We start from the raw sequence: 17,801 nt of genomic DNA on the forward strand, positions 1-17,801 counted from the left end.
CTCACAGAGATCCGCCTGCCTCTGCCTCCCAAGTGCTGGGATTAAAGGCGTGCGCCACCACCGCCCGGCCCAAGCGGCTTTTTGTACCCCGCTAGCAGGGAGCTTGAGCTTGAGCTGTCTGGATTTTAAAGGTCCTGGCTTTCTCATGGCCTAGAGCAGTGGTTCCCAGCCCTCCTAGCTCCTCATGCTGTGGTGACCCCAACCATAACATTGTATTTGTCGCTACTTCATAACTAATTTTGCTAGTGTTGTGAATCAGAACGCAATCTGTGCTTCCCTGTGGTCTTGGGCGGCCTCTGTGAAAAGGGTCATTGGGGCAGGTTGTGTGTTGCTCAGCCCAGCACTGTTCAGGAAGGCTGGCTCTTGAGGGTGTCATTGTGTGTTCTTGCTGCCCGTCTCTCCCTGCTTATTGAAAAAGAGCATGGAATTTTCCAGCTGTTTTTTCACTGTCTCTCTCTATGGTTTGCCAGTGTTTATTGTGTGTATTTTAGAGCCATGTTAGGTGCATATGTTTATCTTTCTGATGGATTGGTGTGTGTGTGTGTGTGTGTGTGTGTGTGTGTGTGTCCGTGTGCGTGTGTAGGCCAGAAGTCAGCTTTGGACGTTGTTCTTCCCTGCCCTGTCGCTGAACCTGTAGCTCATTTATTCTGCTATTGTAGCCGGTGCCGATGCATCTGCCCCGCTGCCATCTGTGGCAAAGGTTATGGACGCAGTGCCGCTGCACAACTTTTATGTGAGTGCCGGGATCTGAATTCAGGTCCCATGCTAGTTCAGCAGTCCCCGAGTGACGCCCCAGCCTGGGCTGACTCTGTTGTCTCTGCTCGATACCACTGCAGTCATCTGGATACTCTGCCTGGACACAGAGGGTCTATGTTGTTATCTGCCTGGCCAGCAGAGCACCACTCTATCCCAGAAGCTAAAATTAAGACGCTATTCATTGTCTCTAGTGAGACTTCTTGCCTGAAAGCCCATTGTCTGGTGACTGTACAGCTCCTTAGCGCCGACACCAGCACTTGCATAGTAGCTGCCTGTGCCCTTTTCTTCTCAACCTGTTTTTATATCATAAAATCGCAAGCATAGGTCTAATCAATGACATTCAGTATAGACAATAGTCTTTTCATTAGAGTGCTTAATCTATATACATTGAATGTAATTATTGATGTGTTAGATTACTTTTCATTTAGGTCTTGGGTAATTTTTCTTATATGGCTTCTTTTATATTATAGGTATTTTCTATTTTACATAAATATATATTTGGTCAGTACTGAGGATAACCCTGAGCCTGTGTGTCTCAGCAAGTAATTTACCATCGAGCTACATCCCAGATCCCTATCTCCCATTTATTTATTTATTTATTTATTTATTTATTTATTTATTTATTATTTATGTATACAACATTCTGCCTCCATGTATGCCTGCAGGCCAGAAGAGGGCGCCAGATCTCATTACAGATGGTTGTGAGCCACCATGTGGTTGCTGGGAATTGAACTCAGAACCAGAACCTCTGGAAGAGCAGCCAGTGCTCTTAACTGAGCCATCTCTCTAGCCCTCCCTTTTTTTTTTGAAACCATGTCTTACTAATTTGCTCAGATTGGCCTCTGCCTCTGGACCTCCAGTCCCAGCGTCCCAGCAGACGAGAGTGCCCTGTTCCCAGCTTACTCTTTCAGGCTAGCTCCCAAGGAGCTATCGTGGGGTCAGTACATGTCAGCCAATATTGGTCAGTGGTTGTTTTTCAAATCTCCAGCCACTGAGACTTTATTAGTAAGTGAGTATGTGAGTTGGGATACTTGTCTCAAGGTCGAGCAGTTTATAAGTCTAGCCAGCTTTTGCCTTGTAGGTACACGGCTTCTGTTCAGCTCAGGGTGGGACATGCTGGTGCACTCTTCAGCCTGGCTCAGACATGCCACAGGTGTGCTTGCTGGGACTTCTCTAGATCACGCTAGATTCTGGCAGGGGTACCCGCTCTTCCCAGCAGGCCTCTGGCTACAGGCTGGCTGCTCCTGGCTTTGGCCAGTGGCTGCTGCTGTCGGGAGGGTCCCCTAGGATCCTCTTTCTTCTCCACTCACCCAGCAGCTGCAGTGGGGGTGACCCTGTCTCCTGGGTGGAGAGCCGCCAGACAGGAGGAGACGGCACGTCTCCAGGATAGTACCCTCCATTGTTTGTACTAGGGTCCAGTGGCTGTCTTCCAGTGTTTCTCCACTGGTTTTTGTGTCTTTGATCAATTTCCAGACTTTGGAAGTTGACGTCCTTGACTTCTGGGGCGGATTTGTCAAACTCCTTTTTCTCCTTCTGGAACTCCCCAATCTTGTTTGCTCTTAAGACACTAGGCCTCATCCGCTGCCTGCTAGGCCCCAGGAGCCCCATCCATCTTTTTAGGGCCACAGTGCCTTCCTTTACTTGCCTGGCAGACCTCCCGGGGGGAGGAGGACTTGAGGCTTGCCATCCCTCACCCTCCAACTCTGTCTTCCTAGGAAAGACCCTAATCAAGGTGTCAGAAGCTGAAAAGCGCCTGGGAGCAGCAGAACGGGATTTCATTCACACTGCCTCCCTCAGCTTCCTCACACCCTTGCGCAACTTTCTGGAAGGGGACTGGAAAACAATTTCGGTGAGGAGACTGGGACCCCTCCTCTGAGCTTTGTGCCCAGGTTGTCATTCTAGGCAGGGAACCCGAACCTCTCCCGAGGTGGCTCCTGTTGCCCAGGGGTCTTTGGCCAGGTCTGGGCTGCTCACTCTCCTGTCACTCACCCTGCAGAAGGAGAGGCGACTCCTGCAGAACCGGCGCCTTGACCTGGATGCCTGCAAAGCGCGGCTGAAGAAGGCCAAGGCGGCGGAAGCCAAGGCCACGGTAAGTGCCCCTGCCTCTCCCTGTGCCCCTAAGCTCTACTGGGGGTCCAGAGATGGGGCACGCAAGGGACCTGGTGTTTGGCATGCTCTTCCTCCCTGGCTGGGGCTAGACTGCTCACTGGTCAGGTCATGGTTTCTGTCCCAACCCTAGGGAATCCTGGTGGCTCCTGGGCAGACAGTTATGATATAGGCAGGCTCACGATGCCATTCACTGGGCAGGGCATTTTGCAAGTCTCTTAGGTGTTGGGTGGAATTCTTGCATGCCTCTCCTGCCTCTGTGGATGCTCAGCCTGGCCCTGTCTGGACATGGCTCCCCTGTTAACTCTGCACCTGCTGCCTGAACATGAGCACGTGTCCTATGCATAGGCTGCCCTAGGCTGGAGGCTGTGGACAGCACTAGAGCCGGCCATCCCGATCCCACGCAGGGACTGTCCGAGGAGCTCCCTCACCCCACAGCCCACTGGGGCCTGCTGAGCCAGGATAGGATAGGCTGAGCTGATTCAACAGGGCTAGGCCAAGAGGGCTGAGCACTGGCTCGGCATGTGGGCTGCTCAGGGGTGTAAGGGTGTTAACAGCCACCTCAGGTTCTGAGAAACTCCTAGGCCCAGGGCTTGTTAGGAATCTCCTCTTTGTTTCTCCAATGCTCAGCTGGTGGCTCTCCACTTCCCATAATTCTCCTGCATCATGTTCTCCCTACAGCTCGATGTACAGTGTGACCGCTGGGGCCTACACTGCCTCCAGCAAGAGCCACAGCAAGGTCCCAAGTCAAACAAGTGTGCAGGGAATGGCCTGTGGCCATTGGGATTACTTTGTCAATCACCTGGGCAGAACAGCCCCACTTCCTGTTACTTCTGTCTTTTCCTAGTCCACCACCGCAGAGTGATTGCGTCTCCCCTTAGGGCCCAGAGAGCCTTGGGCCTGTGAGTCAAGTGAGGCAGGAGCAGTGTCCCTAGGGGCTCAAGCTCAGCAGCTCTCTCTTGGGCGCACGTGCTGCCCAGGATTCCTGAGGGTGGCTTGTGAGTGGTGTTCCAATTCTTCTCTGCTCACCTCGCGCCGGGCTGGCTATGCCTGCTTTCGCTTGCTGTGGACTTAACTAACTCTCTGTTTTGTTCCTTTCCGTTCTGCTTTGGGTAACTTGGCTCAGTGTGAGGGAGATGTGAGTATACCTGTCCCATGTGCTGTGCTGCTTCTGGTCCACCCATCCTGTCCGAAGACCCAGGTGTTGTGGCCAGCCCAAGCCATGCCCTTAGGCTTTTGCAATCGGCTGGCCTCCATGCAGTCTCTGCTTTGTGGGGATGCAGGCATCAAGGCCTATGAGGCAGCTTCTTGCAAATGTCAAATCCTGTCACTCTGTCCATCCATGCATCCATCCATCTACTCTTGTGGGGAAGGATCTAACCTCAAGGGAAGAGGCAGAGACAGTGCAGTGAAATTCTGAGTTGGAGAAAGCTGTGCTGGGGAGGGCTGTGGATCCGGGGGCTTCCTTGTGAGCCTGAGACCCAAAAGAAGGGCAGGCCCAGCCTGTGGTTCACTTGGGCCCTCAGCACATCTGTCCACTGGGTCTTCATGTTGGACCCATTGAGCCCCTAAGCCTGTCTCCTTTCCAGATGGTTGGAGTGGTCACAGAGGGTCTATGTTGTTATCTGTGTCCTCCTGTCTGTCCCTGGGGCCAGGGTTTCTTGTGTCTCCTTATATAGGAGACTCCGGGGCCACCTCTTGGCCTCAACACTGGTCCTGGCCCAGGGTGACCCCCCCTCCCCCGTGAACTCTGTTCCCCGCCAGACGGTGCCTGACTTTCAGGAGACTAGACCTCGTAATTACATTCTCTCGGCCAGCGCCTCCGCGGTAAGCACCCTTCCCACCATGCCCTGCCCCACCCTGGCCTCCTCTGACCACAGTCCCACAAGAAACCAGCAGGTGAGGCAAAGGGCCCTGCTAATGTGGCAGGTTGCCCTGAGAGGCTAAGGACAACTCGCAACAGGGAAGTTACAACTCCATCTGCCCCGTCTCTGGCCCAGCAGGCAGGTTGAGCTGGTTTCTCCCTATGCAAGGTGGGATCCTATGCAGTCTTGTCCAGCTGCAGGGAACCACTCCATGTCCTTAGGACAGCACACTATACCACCTCTAGGGAACCCAGGGGACTTTGCATTCTACGCTCTCTCCTACAAGGGAACACTGCCCCAACCTCCTCATTGCTCCAGGTGGACACTGGGGTTAGGGAGGAGGCTGCCTGGGCTGACAACTGTTTGCCTTAGTTCCACTGTAGCTCACAAGCTAGATGGCTAGAAAACAGGGGGAAGGCCAGCTGGAGGAGCAGGATGGAGGCAAGATGGAGGGAGGGAGGCAGGCGAGGCTGCTACAGTAGCCTGGTTAGTTAGCTGGTATAGTGACTTGTGTGGGCTAGGCCAGCCACATTCCTCCACTCCTGTAGCAAGCTCTCTTCCTGTCCCCTGGGTGAAAGCGTCTTGTCCCAGCCGTCTGGCCCAGTGCTCGTGTTCTGAGCATGCTACTGTGTGATCTGTGTTCTTCATCATTCCATGGCTGGCAACTGTCTTTGAAATGTCGACTCTTGTTCATGCTCAGGTCTGTTAGATGGCCTCCAACAGGGCACATGACGACGATGCTCCCACTGTGGGCTGTGCACTCTGCAGGCCCAGTTCAACAGCCCATCCATGTGCCAGGGTGTTATCCTAGGCCAGATTTCCATAAGTGGCCATAAATTGGGTCGCCTAAGTCACGATGGGGGGAGGGGGTGTCTTTCTTCCCTAGACTCTGGATGACACATCCCGCTCCCCTCCCTGGGCCGAGTTGAAGGAGAAACATCCCGGAGGGTGGAGGCTGCCCTGTTTTTTTCTTTTGCCACTGGCCCCCAGTGTGACTCTGGCCCGAGGCTGCCTTTCTCTGCCGGAGGACAGAAAGGTTTAGTGACTGGCCCAGGGTCACTTGTCCTGTCCTGCCTCCGCGCAGGAGTCAGGGTGGGGTGGGGACACTTGGTCTCTAAGACCCACTTAGAGTTGGGGGTGGCTGTAGGAAAAGTACAAGCAAGACTTCCCAGCTGGCTGGCCCTGCATGCAGCATGCTAGATGGGATGTGGTGTCATTTCCCTGCCCTTAGAGCAAACCTTGTTCCAGCCTCAGCTCCTGGTTGGGTTGGGATGGGTTGTGCAGGGTCCTTGGGAGCTGGGGCAGGCACAGGCTCTGGTATCTGGCTGCCCCTCCCTCTCCATTCATGATGCCCACCTTCCCTTCCCTGCCTACTGGTGCTGTTGTGGTCTCCACAGCTTTGGAACGATGAAGTAGACAAGGTGAGTTGGGTTTGGGGGGCTTTGGTTTTAAAGCTTGTTTTTGGAGACAAGGTTTCTCTGTACTTTGGAGACTTTCCTAGAACTAGCTCTTATAGACCAGGCTGGACTTGAACTCAGAGATCTGCCTGCCTCTGCCTTATGAATGCTGGGATTAAAGGCGTGCGCAACACTGTCTGGCAGGGCCTGGGGGACTTTGGGAGGCAAAGTCTAGAAGGTTAGGGTAGTGGTCCAGACACATCTACTGCTGTAGAGAGGGTGTCTGAAGCTCAGGACTCTGTTTTACACTTACTGGGGTACTGGTTGGCGATACTAAATTCCACTCATACGACACATGAGGTCATATCTCCTGGATAGATCCTCCCTGTTTGGTGGCGGAGTCCTGCCACTAAAGTTACCCACAGATCCCAAGTTGGCTTTGGCTTCTCTGGAAGTCAGCTCTAGGTGTGGTGCCAGGGGCCTCAGGGCACAGGGAGGGCTGGTGGAAGGGATGCTGCTCTCATTACTGCTTGTTCCACCTAGGCTGAGCAAGAGCTTCGAGTGGCCCAGACAGAGTTTGACCGGCAGGCAGAAGTGACTCGTCTCTTACTGGAGGGGATCAGCAGCACCCACGTGAGTCCTGCATTCATGTCCTCCTGAATATTACAAGCATGGGCCACAGAGCCAGCCTGTAGACTGGGTGTCCCATCCTCACTCTGATGCCTATGGGGACGGCCCAGAGGCTAGAGGAAGCCCGACCTCTTTCTTCCAGGTGAACCACCTTCGCTGCCTCCATGAATTCGTCAAGTCTCAGACAACCTACTATGCACAATGCTACCGCCACATGCTGGATCTGCAGAAACAACTAGGCAGGTGTGGCTGGACCCAGGTTTCTGAGGCCCCCTATCTCCTAGACCCAGTGAGTGGCCCAATGCTTCTGGCCAAGGGCCTTCTCTTCAGAGCTCAGAAAACCCCACAACACATGAGATTGGACTGTTGGCTCTGCCTAGAACCCTACCAGGGTACTTCTTATGGTGAGCCTCAGGGGGCTACCATCAGTAACCAGAGTCCCTGGGACAGGGGCTCTCAGCAGTTTCTAGTGTTTGGGCTGTGGAGGTGAGTAGGGGACAAGCAGGTGGGATGGTCTCAGCTTTGTTTTTTTTTTTCTTTCTTTGTGCTGCCAGCTCCCAGGGCACCATGTAAGTTACTGGGGGGTAGGGCTTCCTTGTGTATAAAATGGGCTGATGTCTCTTGTGGAGTATGTGGAACCATAAGGCTGGCACTGCCTGCTGAGACACCCTCATTTCTAGATTTCCAGGCACCTTTGTGGGCACTACAGAACCCGCCTCCCCACCCCTGAGCAGCACCTCACCTACCACTACTGCAGCCACCATGCCTGTGGTACCCACGGGGACTGGCTTGGCCCCTCCAGAAGAGGCAGCACTCTGTCTAGAGGAGGTGGCTCCCCCGGCCAGTGGGACCCGCAAGGCCCGGGTGCTCTACGACTACGAGGCAGCTGACAGCAGCGAGCTGGCCCTGCTGGCTGATGAGGTGGGTCTGGGGTCCTGAGGGGGCAGGCAAGAGCTGGACAGGAACTACTAGACTGGAGACCAGGAACATTGGGTCTGCACAACCATTCCCTGGACTCTCTGGACCTTGGGGAAGAGTTATGGGAGTCAGTGACTACAGTCTTAAGCAGCCCCTAACTGCTATGGCTCAGTAGAGTACTATAGGGACACCCCTCAAGGGATGTAGCAGCTTTATGCCTGCTTAGTCTTGGGACGTCCCACCCATTTCCAGGGTACAAGTTCCCTCTCTGCTCCCCACAGCTCATCACTGTCTACAGCCTGCCTGGCATGGACCCTGACTGGCTCATTGGTGAGAGAGGCAACAAGAAGGGCAAGGTCCCTGTCACCTACTTGGAACTTCTCAGCTAAGCAGCCCTCCTCCAGGTCCTGTCTGCTGGTGACATAGCTGTTTAGGGTAGGGAACCTAACCCTATTCTGGCCCTGTCATCGAGCTAGGAAGGACCCCACGTGACAGAATGGCTCCAGGTCCCTCTGCTAGCCCTGCTTCTGACCTGCATCCCTGCATACTCAAGGCTTCCCAGCTCCATGATATGCTGGGATGCTCTTGGCATGAAAAGAACATCTGCCTTCTAGCTGTGGAAGGTTGAGGGGGACAGCGGCAAACAGGCAGGGCTAACAGTCAGGGACTGGACAGTCTGGCAGGAGACCAGCAGGCTCAGCTAGAGCAGCAGCACAGAGTGCTGCCCTCCCCGCCTTCACTCACAGCTCTGGCTGAGTACAGTGGCTGCAGCCCTCACTCACTCAGTTTCTAACTGGCATTCTTACTTCTGCCTGTCTGCTTGTTCTCTGGCAAATAAATCCTTTGTGTGCAAACTGCCTGGACTTTTGTCAGGGTCTCAGCGTGCATGAGCCATCGTGAAAGCGTAATGGTTAGACTTTGTTGGTCTCCCCTTCTCTGGGTAGGGATTGTGTGGAGACATGGCACAAGCTTCTTCCCAGAGTGCAGATCAGAGGAAAGGTCATATTGTGCAACAATTCCCAGGGCCGCATATCTCAAACTGCACAATACTTTGTGCTTAAGGAAAACTTGCCTAAATTTGGACCCACTGAACTGCAGTGGCTTTGCTGTCAGGAGGAAAGCTTTAGTAGCCAATAGCTCAGTCTGAAGCTATGAGGGATAAGACATCAGTAGTCACCTACCTCTTCAAGGTACTATAGCTTGCAAGTGGGCAAGTGACAGGCAGGCTCTTAAGCCTACATCAGTCTGATTCTGGGAACTTCCAATGTGGCCGTATTTTATTTTACATGGTCCCAGTGGGCATGCTGGGGCTCCACATGGAGAAGAGCTATAAACTGAGGTCCCTAAGTGCTAAGGAAGCCCAGAACCTAGCAATCTACCCAGGACTAAATCAATAGGTACAAGTAAGTCAGCCATCGGCAGGAGTCTTCCATCTCCAGGCTACCCACTCGTGTCTGGGGCCTTTGACAGCTGCCGCATGACTCAGGCTCTGAAGGCCCAGTCTATAAACAGTACTTTAATATTTGTATAAATAGACCACAGTATTACCAAAAACAAAACAACAAAAAAATAAACCCTGCAAGAATAGATCATGGAAAATTCTCACTACACACAGGCCTCTCCTGTGCTGCCAGCACCCAGGGCCTCCCTGGCTGGTGACATGCCATGGGAATGCTCGAAGGAAAAGGGCCATCTTGTGGGTATTGTAAAGAGTCTGAGCACCCAGACCCTTGGCTCCCTGCCCATGCTGTTGACCTCTTGATCTATTACAAAAATAATGTCAGCGGGTGGGCGGGAAGAGGAGGAAGGGGGCTGCTTGCTCAGTGGCCCGCTCTGTGGTGACAGCACCCTCTGCCCAGGCTGCAGTGCAGGTTGGCAAGGAGCAGCAAGCAAATGGCGCCCCACTCCCTATCTCTGCACATGCCGGACAAAGGCTTGCACAAGCTGGATCAGAGGCTCCTGAGACTCTGGGCTGGCTTTGGAGAGAGAGGTGGCCTTGCCCTGCGGCGAGGGCAGGACTCCAGCAGCAGGGGAGCTGGGGGTTCCCCTTCTGAAGTATCTTGAGAGGCTGGAAAGCAGCGTGCTCTACAAGAAAAGCAGCAGTTTAATGAGGTCCAGGACCTCTGTTCCTGACCCCAAAGAACAGGCAGCCCCCAAATAGCTTTCCCTGCTGACCAGCCCAACAACCATACCAGCTCTGAGCTCAGCTCCTGTTTCATCCGCTGTTTATCCCGCGGGTGCACAGCCGGATCCCTGAGGTAGCGTACTGCTTGGGAGATGAGCAGATAGAAGCAGTTCTCCATGGTGAACATCAGGAGGGACCTGGGAAGGCAGGTGTGAGCATACCTCACAAACACAGCTGAACCACAGCCCAGAGAATAGCAGCCCATAATTGTCCCAGGCCCTTAAGACTCAGGTCTCACTTTAATGTTCGGGTTCCTTCTGCTTGTGTGCTGAGTCCCACAGCCTGAGTAAGGGATTCTTTTTTCTTGTCCAGCTAAAAGGATAGAAGCAAACAATAAAAAAAATCAAACCAACCATAACAATGGCCAGTTAAGGTCTTGCATACCAGTTGCCCTGGTACCTCCCTGGGTATTCATGGGAACTCCTAGCATACCACCATAGGAGAGGCCTAGGCTCCAGGGGCTGGATATGACCCATATTACTCACAAGTGACAGACCAACTGGAAAGTTATGCGGGGAGGGGGAAGGGCCCTACCTCTCCAAGCATGTTGAGGGCCACGTTCACTGTGGCCAAGAGGGTTCCAAAGGAGGGGGCCACTTCAGAGTCAAAAGTGGGAGTGGTGAAACTCAGGGCAAATAGGAAGTTGTATTCCGCGAGATCCAGGGACTGAAAGACAGAAAACAGCACTCTGGAATTTGCAGGGAGCTCTCCAGAGTACAGCACAGTGTACTGCAGAACCCAGGTTCAAGGCTAGTTGTTTAGAACCTAGTGTCATGTACGAGGTGGTAGTTAGTACCTGGTCCAGCAGAATCTGGCAGACATCTGGAGTGAAGTGGCGCAGGGCTGCCAGGGTCCTGCTGAGAATCTTGAGAAGGCCATACTGGACTGTGTGTAAGGCTTGCTGCTCTGAGGCCTCAGTGTCAGCAACAGGCTGCTTGGAGGAGCAGCCAGATGGGGTAGCAACTGTGGTGGTGGCTGTGGTAGTGGCTGGCCTCTGCACTCGAGGAGTGACAGCTGAGGGGAGGCCATCCCCATTTTTGTTCTGAGGAAGAGTCAAGAAATGGAGCCTAAGTTACGGGAGATGAAAGGTGGTCCTGCCATCAGTGATGGGGCAGATAAGAGTGGCACTGCCTGCGGTGATGAGCTAGGGGCTTTGGTTACCTGTAGGTAGTGCTGCAGCATCTTGCGGCTGTGTAGGAGGGAGGTACAGGCCTGGCACAAATAACCCAGGTTCACCTGAGACATAGGAGGGAGGGACAGGAAAAACTCATGGAACAACCCCAAACAAATTACTCTCCAGGACACCAGCAGGCCTCCCCTCGCACTGACTGATGCTCTAACTTAGGAGCCACCAGGAAGGCTCAGGCCTGGCATGTTTCAGCGGCATTTCTGGCACATTACATGGTTCTCAATACATCAAAGAGATGGGGATTAGAGTTTCCACACTGCAGAAGAACAGAAGTGATGTGACCTAGTTAAGGTCATATAGACAGAAGCCCATGGACTCCTCCAGCTTCCAGGCCTTCTGAGGGTTTTGAACCTCAGTCTCCCTCACAGAGCCCAAGTTCTCAACCTATCCAGTCTCACTTCACTGTAAAGGGAAGAACTGGCCCATGGAAGCAGACTGCGCCGATCCTGTGTCCCCAAGCAAGAAAACCACACTCAGAAACAGCCCACATTTCCCCAGACCTTTCCAAGAAGTAGTGTTCTAGGCCCACCTGGACATCACGCATAAGCTGAGGCAGGTGGAAGTGCCACTCCTTCCTGAAATGCGACAGTTGTAGGATGAAGCCCACAGTGTGATCTGCTTCCTCCAGGCAGGCTAGACTTTGTACCGTCCTCACTGCATTGAGACACTATGAGGGGAAGACAGCAGAGAGTGTTCAGGGACCTGGCACACCACGTCTACCCACCTATGGAGATCAGGTCTTGGGCCCACATATGCTGAGGTGGCTGGCATTACAATGAAGGCTTCTTATTAGGTGACTCAGTCAGATTTCTTCTAGTATCTCAAAGATGAGGGCATTGATACCCTAATCCTACAGTCATATGTGCCAAGTGGCTCTGGGTATCCCCTTCTGTGAGGTAGACAGCCCTTACCTGCAATGTCCGCTCCTGATGGACACCCACAAAGTCTAGAGCCTCAGTCAGGAAATTGTAGCGTAGAGTCTTAAGCAACTGCTCCATCAAGGATATGGACAGGCGGTAGACCCCTGGCCAGGATGGGGCATCCAGGGACTTTCGAGAGGTGCTGGGTGTCTGTAACAAATGGCACACATGCTCAGGATTGAAGCCACAGGAACCCACTGAGAGCAGCAGAGTCTCTGTGGTCCAGCTACTGGAAAGAAAAAAATCTCTTGGAGTGGACAGTTATCACTAGCATAAGGGGATTCAGCAAGAGTAGAGCATTCCAAACCTGTACCTGCCACTAATCAGCTCTATCAGCTTGCCCATGTCCCCTGCCCCACTCTGGCTCTCGACATGCTCCCTCTAAATTTAGGGAGGCTGGGCTAGAGGAAGAAGATTTAGCAGACAGAACAATTCAGACAAGAGGTGCTGTGAAGATGACTCTAGACCAGGACACGACTGCAGCCAGCCAGAGTTAACTGAAGTCCCTAAAGGGGGCAGGGAGCACGGGATGGGATGGATGGATGACACGGGCAATCACAAACACGACTGCAGTCACATGCTGACTTCTGAAGGGATGACAACTGTCCTACTCTCCTGGCACTGGTGACACTTTTTTGTTTGGTGTTTGGGACTAGAATGGAGCCAGGTTCATGCTAAGCACACATTTCGGTGCTTCTGGTAGCTGCATTCCTGAAATCAGGCATGGTACCAGGGGCAGGAGGCTTTGTTCTACCAGAGAGCTGGGATAATATACGGAACGAGCAGCAAGATGGGGGGGCATCTGTAACCTGAGAGCTACAAGAGGCAAGATCCTAGCACTCACCTGTCCCGTGCCATTGCTGCTAAGCTGGTATACACTCAAGAGGGGCAAACAGATGCTCTGGGTGATGCCAGCTCCAGCCACTGCTGTCGCGCCCTGAAGGAGAAACCCATAATTAAGATGGAACCTTAAAAGACCTGCCAACGGGGCAAAAGACATGACTAGCTTCGGGGAAGCATAGGAATCACTCAGCACAAGCAGGATGTCTTTTCCACCCTAAGCAGCCTCCTACCTGCTGGGTACGAGCCAGGGTGAGGAGCAGGTGCAATGCAGCCTCCGTAAAATGCAGGTTCTGCTTCATGCGGAGGCTCACCTCCAGGGTGGTGAGGAGTGTGGGCAGAATGGGGAGCCTTCGGGTCACCTGTAGCCACGAGTCCCCATCCTCATCCACTTCACAAAGCTCCTTAGCCAGATGCAGTCCCAGGACACATACCTGCTGGTAGCCAAGGACAGAGAAGGAAAGGTGGAAAAGAGCAGTGGAGAGATAGAAGAGGAAGACGCCAGTCCTGGGCCTCGCTACCCATGCTGCTCTCAGGAGTGTGGCTGATGTCACTCTTGCTTTTTGCCCTGCTAGTCTCCTGTGCTTGCTTCTCCAGGAAGGGCAAGTCCAGCAGCTCTGCCCTGGCAGTCCGAGTGGCCTAACCTCTTGCTGACCACAGAATTCACCTTCATCTCCAGTCTTAGGGTTTATCCAAACACAGGTGTTTTACAAACTTAGTTTTAATATCGTTATTACTTGAGAATCTCTTATAGTGTATGCTGATCATATTTACCCTTCAACTTCTCTTAGATCCACCTACACCTCTCTACCACCCACCCATCTTTCTTTTTTTTTTTTTTTCCTTTTTGTTGTTGTTGTTGTTGAGACAAGGTTTTGCTGTAGCTTTGGAGCCTGTCCTGGAACTACCTCTTGTAGACCAAGCTAGCCTCGAACTCACAGAGATCTGCTTGCCTCTGCCTCCTGAGTGCTGGGATTAAAGGTGTGCGCCACCACCGCCTGGCCCATCTTTCTTTCTTAGTCACCAGGCATGGTGGTACATGTCTTGGGGAGGCAGAGGCAGTCAAACCTCTGTTTGAGGCCAATCTGGACTACATAAGTGAGTCTCTGGCCAGCCAGGGCTACATAGTGAGACCCTGTCTAAAACAAAACAAAAACCACCAATAAGAAACACATTGAGTCCAATTATGCTGTTCAGGTATACATCTAAGCAGCCATCAGCTGCCAATAGTACCACTATTAGCTATGGGTGGAACTTTGAACACTAAATAGACAGGACCAGAAAAGAACCTTTCTGTGACACATGTCAAAACACTAAGTTACAGAACACAAAAGGAATATTTGTAGTATACAATTTGACCCACATAACCATGAAATACCTTTCCTTACTTTAAAAAGGGATCAACATTCTGAGATCCAGAAGTGCTATAATCTACACTCAGAACATCTCATTTTAAAATGAGTAGGGTAGGGCTGGAGAGACAGTTGAGAGGTAAGAGCACTTGTTGCTCTTGCAGACGACATAGCTTTGGTTTCCAGCAACCATGTTGTATTCAAAACCATCTCTACCTCCAGTTTCAGGGGATCCACTAGCCCCTTCTGACTGCTGGGGACATCAGGGATGCATGCAGGTACTACACAAACATACACGCAGACAAAACACTCATGTTTATAAAACAAATATTTTTAAAATTTTTAATTAAAAAAGAAAAACAACGGGGTTGGAGAGATGGCTCAGTATTGAGGAGCATTTGCTGCCCAGTCCTGAGGACTGGAATGTGGATTCTGTAGACAGATGCATCAGTAGGGCTTACTGGCTTCTAGCTGAGGTGAGAAAATATGAGCCCCAGGTCCCTGCTTAAAAGGTAAGTTTGAGGCTAGTTTGGGCACAGCAGGACCCTACTTAAAAAAAACCAAAAAGCTAGAGAAACCCGGTCTCGAAAAACCAAATAAATCAATCAATCAATCACTCAATAAATCACTGTTCTAGCTGAGCGGTGGTGGCGGAAGCCTTTAGTCCCAGCACTTGGGAGGCAGAGGCAGGTGGATCTCTGTGAGTTTAAAGCCAGCCTGGTCTACAAATCCAATTCCAGGACAGTCTCTGTTACACAGAGAAACCCTGCCTTGAAACACACTACCTCAAGAAAGGAAACATTGTATATGTTGTATTGTGTACACACAATCGATCAATCCATAGACAGGCAGGCAGGCAGGCAGGCAGGCAGGCAGGCAGGCAGACAGACAGACAGACAGACAGACAGACAGACAGACAGAAGATGCTGCCCTGAGGCTGGTCACACACACTTCTCGTGGTCTAATCTTCCTGGCTGCTGCCCGTGAATAGTTGTGGCTGAAATGGTAGGGAGGATGGAGCTTCTCCATGGACTTCTCAAAGCCCTGACTCCACAGGGCTCTAGGACTCCACAGGTTTCACCTTCCCATTCCCCCTAGGGAGTGACAGCTGCCAGTATAGTCTGTCTGTGACAGAACACCTGCTATAATCCTCCCTCACCCCATCACGCTGGTCCTTATGTCGAGGCCGAGGGCAGTCATCCGTTTCCATGCTGTCCTTGTCCTCTGCAGCGCTGCCTGATGCCAGGCTGTGGCGGGTCTGATCAAAGAGTGCAATCACCTCTTCTTGGAGAGTCTCGCAGACATTCAGCACCAGCTGGGAGTACTGCGGGATATCGCTTACTGCAGAACAGATGGGAAGGGGTGCTGTCACAAGGCAGGCCACTCTCACTGCACATCAAGGCTGTCTTCCTAGGCCAGGGCTGGAAAGGCAGTTAAGTACTAAGAGGGAGGGTGTCACACTAGGGTAAAAATTCTAAGACTGACACCTTGAGACTCATAGGAAGCGTGTGTGGCCCTATGTTAGCTAGGCTGCCCGCTCACCTCGCATCTCCTTCATCTGTAATACCGTAATGAAGGCAGAGAACACCTTGGCCTTGGTCTTCTCCATGAGCTGCTGGTCTGCCTGCAGCACCCCTTCCAGGACCTCTGTCAAGGGCCCAAGGATTTTATCCACAGCACCCAGCTCTCTGAAAGGACACAGTGGAAGCACTGCACCAGAAGGCACAGGCAGTCTGCCCGACTCTGCTCCAAGAAAGGAAGGCAGGCAGGAAGGGTGGGCAGGCCCTGCTGAGGCAGTCGGAGGCCCGGGCCACCTCTCTCGTCATAACACTCACCGCTTCCACTGCCGCAGGAGGATGAGCAGCAGTGTACACATCATGGAGCCGAGCCGGAGGCAGTTCACCGATGTTGCAACGAGGAGCTGACAGGAGGAAGAGCAGCAGTCAGGAGTCTGGCTTCTTATAAGCAGGCAGGCACATCTCTTGGCTTCTACTCAGTGTTTCCCTGGCCTTGTGCCCTCCTCACCTAGCACCTCACAGGTGCAATCAGGTGCAAGGAACTGGGGTACCTCTTTACCACTGCAGCCTCACCTCCTAGGCCCCGAGCACCAACCTAGTCTCTATGCAACAACCAGATAGTGAGGTCCCTCTGTGACCTCAGGGAAAGGAGACCTCCCAGACATACTTACTAATGCCTTGGTCCCATCAAGCACGTCAAGAAAAAGCTGGCGCCGCACTGCCACATCAGTCAAGTGCATGATGTCGGCCTGCAAGTGCACAGGAAAAGGATTATGTCCGAGACATTTCTCAGACTTTAGGAGCCATGGGCCCGATGAGGCAATGACCAATTGGAAAGTCATTGTGTCCCTGATTAAAAGGAAGCTTCAATCCCAAGTTTTTTGGTTTATCCTTGGATCTGGTCAGAATCAAGCCCAGATTTGCCTTTTCCTCAAAACCACATACTTTCTCTGCTCATCTGTTTTCAAAGGCTTCCCAGGGGTCAGGAAATTCAAGCCACACCAGCCACACAACCTTCAACCCCACCTATGCTCACTCTAGCCTAGCCCTCCCCATAACCTCCCTTTCCAGTTTTTTGAGACTGGTTTCACCATGTTGTTATGCAGGCTGCTCCTAACTCATGATGCTGACTTAGCCTGCCCACCAGCATGTGCCAACCACACCTGGCTCTTCCATCCTTCCTGACCAAAGCAAGTTCTTTCTACTTCTGGACTTGGCACCTGCGATTCCATCTGCCTAGACAGCTTGCTCCACAGGCTCGCCACCTGAGGCTTCTTCACATACTTAAAGTAGCTGGGGCATCACCTCAGAGAGACCACTCTGACCACGCTTACCTCGTGTGTTATGCACCACAGCACCTCAACCATTACAGCAAAGTAACAATCCCAAGTTACCCTTTTTCAGCTGTAAATTTTATAAATTTTATAACTTACCTCTCTTAAGGTCACTCTCCATGAGAGCAGACTTATACATTGCAGTAGCCCTGGTGCCTACAGGTGTAGAACAAATATTCTAACAGCTGTGGATGGGTAGATGGGTGGATGTGTGGATGGGAGGGAGGAAGGAATGAGAGAGAAAGGGGAGGAAGAAAGGGAAGGAGGGAAGGAACGAAGAACGAAGGAAGGATGGAAGGAAGGGACCAAGGCCCCCCAGGTCCATTTCCCAGAAAGCAGAGGACAGCAGAGGCACAACTTAAAGACTGCTGTCTGGCTGGATTTTAAAAGGCAGCAACACAGAAGCAGAGATGCAGGCAGCTAAGCCCTGCAGCAGGCCTGAAGACTTGGAGTCTATGGTTATCACATCGTAGCAAGAGTATGCACAGACCTATTCTGTGCTTAAAATTCCAGCCACACAGGTAGTCTGTACTGGAAAACAAGGCAGAGAGATGTGCAAGGTTTGAAAACAAGGAGCAGCAACCTAGGTCAGGCTGTAAATCAGTAAAGAGATTGCCCAGATGCCCTGGAAAGACAAGTTCAACACCATGTGCTATGGCATAGTGTGACAGTATCAAACTATGAAAATGCCAAGGGGGGCTGGAGAGATGGCTCAGAGGTTAAGAGCATTGCCTGCTCTTCCAAAGGTCCTGAGTTCAATTCCCAGCAACCACATGGTGGCTCACAACCATC

At 52.3% G+C, this 17,801-nt stretch overlaps 2 protein-coding genes across 8 annotated transcripts in view; one reads left to right on the forward strand and one right to left on the reverse strand.

Annotated features, from left to right (window-relative positions):
• Positions 1-8,533, forward strand: part of Sh3glb2 (SH3 domain containing GRB2 like, endophilin B2) — a 16,636-nt gene extending 8,103 nt beyond the window's left edge. Inside the window, exons 4-13 of one of the 7 annotated variants that reach the window (XM_005346132.3) lie at positions 2,472-2,605; positions 2,753-2,845; positions 3,989-4,000; positions 4,627-4,689; positions 6,125-6,148; positions 6,668-6,757; positions 6,897-6,997; positions 7,309-7,323; positions 7,435-7,675; positions 7,954-8,533. In XM_005346132.3, coding sequence (XP_005346189.1) covers positions 2,472-2,605; positions 2,753-2,845; positions 3,989-4,000; positions 4,627-4,689; positions 6,125-6,148; positions 6,668-6,757; positions 6,897-6,997; positions 7,309-7,323; positions 7,435-7,675; positions 7,954-8,061 — 881 coding nt within the window. In that variant the 3' untranslated portion in view covers positions 8,062-8,533. The remainder of the gene's footprint in view (positions 1-2,471; positions 2,606-2,752; positions 2,846-3,988; positions 4,001-4,626; positions 4,690-6,124; positions 6,149-6,667; positions 6,758-6,896; positions 6,998-7,308; positions 7,324-7,434; positions 7,676-7,953) is intronic. The other 6 variants (XM_005346134.2, XM_013346026.2, XM_005346133.2 and 3 more) reach the window with 6 other exon arrangements.
• A 635-nt stretch (positions 8,534-9,168) lies between these two features.
• Nup188 (nucleoporin 188) overlaps positions 9,169-17,801 on the reverse strand; it is a 55,629-nt gene continuing 46,996 nt past the window's right edge. The window contains exons 31-44 of the mRNA XM_005346137.2: positions 16,347-16,424; positions 15,994-16,079; positions 15,701-15,846; positions 15,318-15,499; positions 13,040-13,240; positions 12,811-12,903; positions 11,958-12,116; positions 11,576-11,713; positions 11,019-11,093; positions 10,654-10,899; positions 10,392-10,523; positions 10,096-10,169; positions 9,865-9,994; positions 9,169-9,757 (exon numbers count right to left, since the gene is read on the reverse strand). Of these exons, the coding sequence (XP_005346194.1) occupies positions 9,581-9,757; positions 9,865-9,994; positions 10,096-10,169; positions 10,392-10,523; positions 10,654-10,899; positions 11,019-11,093; positions 11,576-11,713; positions 11,958-12,116; positions 12,811-12,903; positions 13,040-13,240; positions 15,318-15,499; positions 15,701-15,846; positions 15,994-16,079; positions 16,347-16,424 (1,917 nt within the window). The 3' untranslated portion in view covers positions 9,169-9,580. The remainder of the gene's footprint in view (positions 9,758-9,864; positions 9,995-10,095; positions 10,170-10,391; positions 10,524-10,653; positions 10,900-11,018; positions 11,094-11,575; positions 11,714-11,957; positions 12,117-12,810; positions 12,904-13,039; positions 13,241-15,317; positions 15,500-15,700; positions 15,847-15,993; positions 16,080-16,346; positions 16,425-17,801) is intronic.

Source organism: Microtus ochrogaster, chromosome 4, assembly GCF_000317375.1.
Source record: "Microtus ochrogaster isolate Prairie Vole_2 chromosome 4, MicOch1.0, whole genome shotgun sequence".
Classification (NCBI taxonomy): domain Eukaryota; kingdom Metazoa; phylum Chordata; class Mammalia; order Rodentia; family Cricetidae; genus Microtus; species Microtus ochrogaster.